Source organism: Rhagoletis pomonella, unplaced genomic scaffold (assembly GCF_013731165.1).
Source record: "Rhagoletis pomonella isolate Grant_MI unplaced genomic scaffold, Rhpom_1.0 Rhpom_scaffold_00003, whole genome shotgun sequence".
NCBI lineage: Eukaryota > Metazoa > Arthropoda > Insecta > Diptera > Tephritidae > Rhagoletis > Rhagoletis pomonella.
Window position 1 is genome coordinate 49,868,618 of NW_023458557.1, and position 9,996 is coordinate 49,878,613.

At 37.8% G+C, this 9,996-nt stretch overlaps 1 protein-coding gene and 1 long non-coding RNA gene across 2 annotated transcripts in view; one reads left to right on the top strand and one right to left on the bottom strand.

Annotated features, from left to right (window-relative positions):
• The first annotated feature begins 304 nt into the window (after positions 1 to 304).
• On the top strand, positions 305 to 7,785 carry LOC118735280. Its single transcript, XR_004992555.1, has 2 exons — positions 305 to 344; positions 7,024 to 7,785. It is a non-coding gene; the product is annotated as an uncharacterized LOC118735280 (long non-coding RNA).
• Positions 7,459 to 9,996, bottom strand: part of LOC118735279 (chromodomain-helicase-DNA-binding protein 1) — a gene marked incomplete at its 5' end in the record, with an annotated part of 39,261 nt that continues 36,723 nt past the window's right edge. The window contains 1 exon segment of the mRNA XM_036464941.1: positions 7,459 to 8,547. Coding sequence (XP_036320834.1) covers positions 8,325 to 8,547 — 223 coding nt within the window.

The following is a 9,996-nucleotide window of genomic DNA, read 5'->3' on the forward strand; positions in this document are numbered from 1 at the left end:
TTTTAATAAATAACGTCATTAGCATATACCGTTTTTATAAATGAATCTTGTAGCGTCGCGCTATATACATACATAGGTACATATATATATTTTGGCTGGCGAAATATGTACTTTTGCCAACTAATTAAAAAAGCGTATGATTCAATTTAACCACATTAAAAAAGTATTTAAATATTTTATGGCGCAACACAGCAACACTTTTTGTTTCACGAAACCCTTGAATACGAGCCTGTCACACACTGCCGCCATCATGCTTTTCAGTTTGGCAGGCACGTCCGCTGTTTGGCAGGCACGTCCGTTGTTAGAAAGAGAATAGACAAAAAGGGGCATAGGATTCCATACTTGTAAGTATATACGATGGGCAGGATGGCGTCGCCGACTAAATGGTCGGTGGCGTCTAGAGATGACCAAAATGATTGTGAAAGTGACGAAATTGACTTAAAAAAACATAAAATTATTAGCAACGAAAGTGTTTCTGGATTTTATGAGCTTACTCGCGGTGGTGGGCTTGTAAAATTACAGGAAAAAAATTAAAATGTGCAGGGGACAGTAACTGTACTGCAAAGTCAGGTGCCTTAGATACAGCTAGTTCGAATACCGAAAAAAAGTACAGTTTGAGTCTGTGGTATACCCACAAAACTTCAAAGGTGAAATCTTTGTATTAGTTGACTCGTCAGCTAATACACTGATGGCCAATGAAAAAATGACGGCTGGTTTGACCTTGTTCGGTCAAATTAAGGATTTGCGAATAAAGGATATGGACTTGATAACTGCTATAGGCAGAACCCTATATAAAATTACGTTTAAAAACACTTTTGCGGCTAATAACTTTGTTTGTGATAATCGAGTAATCAAAAGAAATCTAAGGCCATTTATTCCAAGAACCGCCTTGGAACTCTATGTTGTAGTAAGGGGTATACCCACGTGTTTTGATGAGAATGAGATTAAGAATGAAGCTAGGTCTGCGATTACGATACTTCCTGTTAGGCGTTTTACTAGAAACGATACTCTTAGTGACTCTTATGTGCCCACAACAACGTTGAAGATAGGTTTTTCTGGTGATTATATACTATGCGAAGCTCCCGGTAGAATTTTATGTTCCCCCACTTAGACAATGTGACAACTGTGGTCGTATTGGCCACACGAAAATGTCATGCAAAAGCAAGCTAAGATGTCTCATGTGTGGAAAACCAGAATGTAGGGATTCGGGATGTAATGCAAAAGTTTGCATTTTGTGTGGAAAACATGGCCATTCGGCCAAAAATAAAGAGGCTGGTCCGCGCTGGGAAAAGGAACAGATGGTGAATCGCATCAAGACGGTGAAAAAGTTATCGAGGAAGGAGGTGCTAGACCAATATTTCCCGAGGAACAATAGATTCAGCATTTTGGAGGTTGACGATGTGGCGTTTCCACCTCTCAAGTCACAAGGTAGTGAGTTAGCTGATAGAGATGAGAACATTAACAAAAATTTTACTCGGAGATTATACAGTCACACTGCCAGAAGGGGTGCGGCTTTTTCACCTTCTCCACAAACTAAAGAATTACCTAGGCGTACAAGAGCAAAAAATCCAGTTAACCCTGTTTTTAACACCCCTGAATATCAAAAGGGACTTGTATCTGAGTTTGAACGGCTAATAACGGAACTAATTAGTATTACTCAAAAAATTTCTATAGAAAACAATAACACTGAGGTTTTTAATGATATACAATCCTTAAAAAGTCAATTTGAGGCCATAATTGCCAATAGAGATGAGACAGAGATCAGTGGATCATATAACCCCTTTTTGCAAGATGAAGATTCTCCAATATAACTGTCAATCCTTTCGAGCCAACTTAGATTCAATAGAATATTACCTGCATAAATATGAATTTGATTTTGCCTGTTTTAGTGAAATCTTTCTTTCCAGTCGCACTCCGCACCAAAAACTTATTAATTTTAATCTTGTTAAAAAATATCGCCCTGATGGTTATGGTGGTGTGGCAATTGCTGTAAAGAAAGATATTACCTTTAAAAAAATTCCTTTTTCCTCGGTCTATGATATTCTTATCATAGAAACCAAAAATTTAAATCCCAACATCATCATCTGTAGTATATATTTTTCCCCTAATATTGGCATTGGTGACTTCAATAATGAAGTGACCAGAATGTTAAACTTTTTAGAACCTTATAATAATGTGTTTTTAATTGGTGATTTTAACGCCAGAGCAGTTGCCTGGGGTGATAGTATAGATTCCAACCGAGGTAAGCATCTGACGAACATCATCCAAAACTCCGTTTTTAACAGCCTTAATGGTGGTAGTTGTACTTACAAAAGGGACATCAGGTCTGAGAGTGGTTCTGTACTTCATCTTGCTTTCAGTAATAGTTCTACACGGTGTAATTGGTCTGTTGATCCCATTCGAATTGGGGGAAGTCATCACTTTCCCATAACTCTGGATACTAATGCGATAATTAAAACTCCTAAAAGGTTCACGGTTAAAAAGAAGTTACTGAATTCTTTGAATGAGATTCAGTGTGATTCCAATATCAATGACCTGGAGTTTAAAATTCAGGAGGAAATTAGCAATGCAACGTATACCACTAGAAATGATAAAGTACCAAAATCCTGGTGGAATGAGAGGTTAGCCAAAATCTATAGATTCCTTATAATTACTCATAAAAAAGCTAGGCAGATTCCAAGTCCGGAAAACTTAAAAAATCTCATCGAACAGCGTAAAATTTGGAAAAAAGAGGTCAAAATAGCCAAAAAAGAAAACTTTAATGAAAAAATTGATGAGATTAATCATGGCATGGGGAGAAGAGCGTGGAGCTTCGTTAAGGCATTGAGGGGTGACTATAGGCAGGAGAACACAGGTTCTTGGGATGAAGACAACAATCAGCAGTACCTTGATATGTTGAAGGAGCAAGTTTCAGCGCAGGCAGCTAATGAAGAGATTAACCGACCAACGGAGCCTTGTTATGATCTGGCGATTACTTATGAGGAAATTATTGATGTGATTGGCAAAAAGAAAAACACAGCGGCAGGTATTGATCGTATTTCTTATAGCATGCTCAAATCCTTGTCTGATAGGACTCTAAACTCCTTCAGAACAGGCATTAATGATATCTTTCTAGGCAACCAAATTCCGCACTATTGGCGAAAAATTAAAATTATTCCGATTCCAAACAAAGGCAAGGATTTGAGCTGCTTCTGGAATTTCAGGCCAATTTCCCTAATCTCTGTCATGCTTAAAACCCTTAACACTTGTATTAAAAATAGGTTAAATGATTTCCTTCAATCCAATAACATTCTTCCCAATTCTACCTTTGCCTACAGAAAAAATAGATCAACCTCGATTTGCCTAAACCAAATGCTCCATCAAATTCACATCTTTAAAAGTAGAAAATTCCAGGTAATCCTCTGCTCTAGTGACATCTCAAATGCCTACAACTGTGTCGACATTGGCGTACTTAAAGAACAACTCACCAATCTGCAAGTTGACAATCTATACATCCAATGGATTACTAACTTTCTCTCTTACAGAATTTTGCAACTGGGCAACTGTAGCACTGAGATTTATAATGGCCTACTTCAGGGTAGTGTCCTCTCTCCCATACTCTTCAATATCTATACTGCTCAGCTTCACGACCTCAATGATTCAAACTCTTTTATCTATTTGATGATTTTTTGTTCATCTCTGCTGGAAGTCAGTTCGAAGACGCGGTAGATAACCTGCAAGACAAACTATGCCGTTTTGGCGCTGAGTGTAACCTGCTCAATTTGACATTCAATCCAACTAAAAAAAATGTTATGCATGTAACCAAAAGTCCAAGAAAAGAAATTGACATTTTCCTAAGCAACAATAGAATTCCACAAGTCAATGAGCTCAAAACTCTAGGCAGAACGCTAAACAGCGCCATGACTAGCAAAAACCATTATGCCTCCACGGTTAAGGCGGCGTCTGGAAGCATAAATTTCTTTAAATATTTGACTAGTATAAAATCAGGACTTCATCCTCAGAAGGCTTTAATATCTATAAATCCATAGTTCGCTCAAAGATTGAGTATGGTTACACTACAGCTGCCAACAGTGCAAAAACAGCTTTCAACAAAATTACAGTCACTCCCTCAACTCCCGTTTCCACCATCAACGCCATTGCGAATGAGCTCCCACCTCCTGAGCGTTCTCGATGGTTCACTGCAAAAGAGTTGATTAAGATCTTTATCTATAATATTCCTCTAGCTAACTCCATCATAGAAAATCCAGGTTTAAACTAAAGTTACTCGACAGTATACCGACAGTATCAACACATTTTTGACCGTCTTGATGCGATTGACTGCTGTTCCTCACCTCCTAATATTAAAATCTTTCTGAAAACCTTCACAGGCAATAAAGCCTCCTTAACGTCTGAGTGTCTCAAAGCACACTATGCCAAGCTTTTGAATGACTATTTGGCGGATGATTATCAGATCCTGTACACTGATGCGTCTTTAGCGGATCAAACAACTGGCAAGTCTGAACATGCATTTCATATCCCTATTAAGACTTCATCATCCTTTGGTGAGCTACTTGCCATTAGACGAAGCGATTGAAATAGCAAAAAGGAAGAGTTATCACAAACTGGCCATATTCACCGACAGTCTCATTTCTTGTCAGATACTCAAACAACCCAAAACCACAAATAGTATTGCCTGTGGGATTTTCAGAAAGGTATCTGAAGCAAATTTCCTAATAGACATTGTATGGACGCCTAGCCCACGGTGTCCTTGAACCAGATTCAACTGAATCGGTCTGGAACGATGGAATTTCTGATTAGACTATTTTGGGGGAGCGTTCCCGAGTTAGAATACGTGAAGTTCAAAATCGTGGCAGGTGCCGATTTCAAAAACGGTAACTTTTTCGATTTTCAGATAGGTTTTCGATAAGGTTCTAGACGAATGATTATATGTATTTACATACATACAAGTCGATTGTATACATATTTATACATATATGTGCAGGCCCGACTATAGGGTGGGGGTTTTCCCCCCGGTCCCGGACTTTTCCTTAAATTTGATTGGAAGATAAAAATTATAAAATGTTGTTAAATTTGATTATTTAATATTCACATAGCTTTTATAATATCCAATAAATGCGAAAGCGCATGTCTAGATGCACATGGTGTGGTAAGGTCACTTCCATGCTAGTCAAAACGGCCGCCAATCTGGCCTAATGTGAAACATAGAAAGGTTCAGAAGTCAACACGTGTTGTCTAAATGTTGTCATCTCAATGATTTTCCCATGGTTAATCAAACATTTTGAGCTCGAAATTGCAGAGCGACCTTCAAAGAGAATCGAGGGGAAAATCAGAAATCAACAGAAGACGATTTTCTTGCATACAGCCAATCTGAGCTTAAAGGAAGGCTTGACTAAAACCATAAAATCTATTTTACGCATTCACTTGATCCGCAAAACAGTACAGCAAAACAAATTCTGCCTTTAGACGAAAAAAGGACATTCTCCACATATTACGAAAATACTTGGTTTTTTTCAAAAGCCCTGAATATGGATGATAACGTTGGAAGTTCGTTTAAATTAAAAAAAAAATTTCTAGGGTTAGAGGAGGCCCGTCTCATATTTAGTACCGGCCCGGACGGTAATACAAGTTTATATTATTAAATGAAAAGAACTAACTAATAAAAGAACACCTGTAAAGTAATAAGTGTTTATGTTTATGTTTTTGAAACCAGATAAAAGTTGGCCGTTATAAGTGGACCAACAGTTGGCGGCTATTGTAGTAGACGAATACGAAATTCCCCCAGGCTATACATGTATATACATAGATATCGAGCCCTAACTGCCAAAAACGTAAGCGATTTTTTTTTTTCAAAATTTTCTTTTTGATGCAGAAATGCATCTGGATGCTGTAGGAATATTTCTGCCTCAAAAAGAAAATTTTGAAAAAAATTTCCCTTACGTCATTTTGGTGGTTAGGGTTCGATATTGAAAAAATTACTCATATACAGTCTTAGTTATACTATACTTAAATGCGAAAATGTCGGCGGAAAATCGAAAAAGTTACCGTTTTTGAAATCGGCACTTGGCTCGATTTCAAACTTCACGTATTCTAACTCGGGAACACTCCCCCAAAATAGTCTAAACGGAAATTCCATCGTTCTAGACCGATTCAGTTGAATCTGGTTCAAGGACACTGTGAGCCATAAAGGTATACTAGGTAATGAGAAAGCTGACGAAATTGCCAAAGATGGAACGATTAATAGTCCTAGTAGAAACTACAGATCCACGATGGACGAAGCCACCAAACAGATAAAAGATGACATGTACAACATTTGGTATAACTCCTTTTTGGGATACTCACGGGATCACCCTAATCTTTTTGCTGCTACTTTTGGCAATAGGAAAAAACAGACATGGTTCAGGAAACTTTTACTGTCCCCTGCTGAGGTCAAACGGCTGAACAGGGCTCGAATCGTCACATACGAGATCGTATTACTCGTCACGTAAAAACACAGTTTTCGGATTATGACATACGTGAACGTACTTTTTACCCCATTTAGCTTATACGACTGACGGTATCACGTAATTTTCTTTCATATGGTTTTCGACCCGTGAACGGATGTTACGATTCGAGCCCAGGATTTTAACCGGTCATACTTATGACAGAGCATATCTATGTAAAATTCGTGTTTTAAGTACAAATCAGTGTTTCTGTGGACAAGCTGGTGGTTACGTACACCAGACTTTTCACTGCAGGAGACTCATGAATATCAGAAACAATTTCGACATTTTCAAAACCCACAAAACTTTTGGAGAGATTTTTAATGGAAACAACAATGCCAAGGTTACACAACTTTCCAAATTTTTACAAAAAGCGAACGTTAATTTTTAATTACAAACCCCCTTTTGTATTTATGTACAACTCGGTATTTGTAACATTCCAAACCTAACCCATTTCGCTCAAAACCGGATAACCCACGATTTTAAAATATACGTCAATACGTATAAGCCTCAAGCTACTTGGCCACTCGATTTTTAATTCTAGATCGCAACGAGTACTGATGCGCTAATTGCAACTGGCTACAAGCCTTTCGTTACAAATCTTGCCTAACATCATGCAGCAAAGTCTATGGAAAAGACAAAGCCTACGCACATTTAAGCATTTGACAAAAAATACCGTCTAACTACTTTCGAACACACTATTGGATCAGCCCTAGTGTTTTGGACCCACTGAGCTGGCCTTCGTTTTATACCGTCGAAACAACCTTTCAAGAGGAATACCGCAGGGGTATTGTAGGGTTCATAGTTTTATTTCACTAAATGATTTTTTCTGTTTGTAAATCAAAAATAAAATTTGGTTCTTTCTCAAATATTTCTTAAACTGTTGGCAACTGTATTTTATTCAATCTTAAACAGAATTTCTGAAAATGCTTGATATTTTCACCACTACAATACATATATAAGTAAAAGATATTAGAGGTTTTGTTATAATTAAATTGTTTATTAATTTTCATGTTTCCGGTTTGCAATCACATGCGTTACAACAATGCGATTGTAACTGAACCAAACAAAAATCAAATTATTAAAAAAATAATGTTACCTATGCGATTGTGTTGCTTAAACCTAGTTTCTATTTGTTGAAATTAATTTAAAAACGATCAAGTTAAATAGTTTCCTCGGTACACATCTTATTGCAGTTTTACAAGTTGAATTTGTTGCTTTCTGTTCTACCCTTTTAAATTTTTTCTTATAAACTTACATGTTATCTAGCATTATATCAGTTGTCTACAGATATAGAATAGTATAATTAAAACTACAATAAAACTTATTAAAGTTTAATATAATATAAATACAAAATAATTTTCTTTAATTCATGATAAACATTGATTGATGATTCTAATCATTACAGTACTAATTTATTAATTAATTTACATCACCCACTTGTTTTATGCATATGCGTTATTATGATTAGTATGTGTATGTATGTATGAAAACGTAAAACTTGTTGCGTATGAAATTATAGACAAGTACGTACATTTGTATATACTTCAAACTAAGTGAATCGTTATGATATTGTAAATTCCAATTTGGAATTCTAAATGGAATAGCTTATTGGATGTGTTTAAACACATAAGTGTATTTAACTAAATTACTTTTTACAGATTTATAGATGTTTTTATGTTTAAAGAACTAATCTATGTATTTAGTACATCCACTTATCCAATAGTTTCGGCTTGTTCTTTACATTTGTAGAATTATAGTAACTATAGGCATATGACGAGAAATTATATTCATAACACAGCAAAAAAATGTTAGCAGTCAAATGCTTTTAAGTTGGCAGAGAGTTTATGATTGCGGCCGTCGGTCATAGTCCGCTCTTCGGTAATCTGGCGGAAAATCCATGCGATTGTCTCGGGGCCAATCGCCTGCTGACGTATAGCGTGCATCTCCACGATATGGGCCATGTGGTGGTGCAGCTGCTGGCAAACCCCCATTACCCATATAATAGTTGGGAGGCATATGATAACCAGCATATGGAAGTGGGGGTGGCGCATGGGGAGGATGATAGCTGTTCAAAAACAAAAACAAAATCAGTTACTTACAGTTTTAGACATAAAGGAGACAATAATAAAGAATAGAAGAACTACATATTCTTAATTGACTGATTTCAAGAAATATGTCGTTGTTGTTGTTGTTGCAGCGGCTACAACAACCCCGCCCAGATCGGTTGGTATCTCAGTCGTTTTCATCTAGTTCCACTAACGGCAGCCCTAGGAAGCGTGCAGCTTCTATTGGGTTGGTCCACAAGGACAAAGCCGTTAGGGTTGTCGGGTTTTCCGGGCATGCGAAGAGATGTTTCGAGTCATGTGGGGTCTCTCCGCATGCCGGACACTCATTTGGCACATCCTCATTCAATCTACTCAGGTAGGAGTTTAGCTTGCTGCAGTAGCCAGAGCGGAGTTGGGCTATTGTCGTTCGTGTCTCCCGAGGCAGATGAAGCTCCGTCACGTCTATGTCCGGGGCGGTATGCCTAGAACAGCATTCACAGATCTAGGAGTCTACATAACTCGAGACTGACTCCCTGTGAATGCCGTTCAGGGCCAGTCGGTAAGCTGACGGGTCCAGAGGTTGCTTGATGAACCTCTGGACTTTGTCCGTCAGTTCATATAGATGATGTTCGGGCGACATCAGGAGGCATCCTGTCGCTGTCCTGAGTGCGGTGTTCTGTACAGTCTGTAGCTTCGTCCACTGCGTCCTACTAGTCCCCGGCGACCACGCTGGCGCTGCGTAGTTTCAAATATGTCATCGTAATTTCTTCTGTACACATATCAAGCCATAACCGCCGCTTTCTAAAAATATCGTTATACCTATGTAGGGAGGAAGGAGTGGTTAGTTTTCAATATCAAACATTCTCAATGTCTTGCTTAATGACGCTAAAGAAATAAATAGGCGGTGTCATACACATTTTCCAAAATTAATAAGTATATTTTTTGCTAAAGGATTACCTCTTATCACAATTTAGAGCAAGCTGTTCCTGAAATTCTTTGCATTTTTCGAAAATATCGTAGTTTCAGTTTGATTTCGTCTAAAATATTTACCGAGATTTTTACTGGAGTAATCGTGTGCACAGACGAACAGACTGAAATAGCTTAATCGATATCTCTCTTCATTCTGAGTATACATTTGTCTATATTTATATCGCTTACTTGAACAAAATTAAAATACCCTTATGCACAAGTACGCTCGGGTACAAAAATAGTACCATATTCTAAAACAGCCCTGGGCGGCGCCTGCCCGGCGGTCATATTCGCGTATACATACACGTTTTGCTTTAAAAGGTGTTCGCACGAGGCGATTTTGCGTTCAACTTTTCCTTTCAACTCGCGCAGGGTTGCACGAAAAAAAAGTTTAATGGCTAAATGTTGGCTGGCGACCAACTTTGTAGAAAGCGATTAGTTGAAAGGCCGTTCAACCAAAAGTAGAATGCATAGTTGAACAATGCAATCGCCTTTTTATG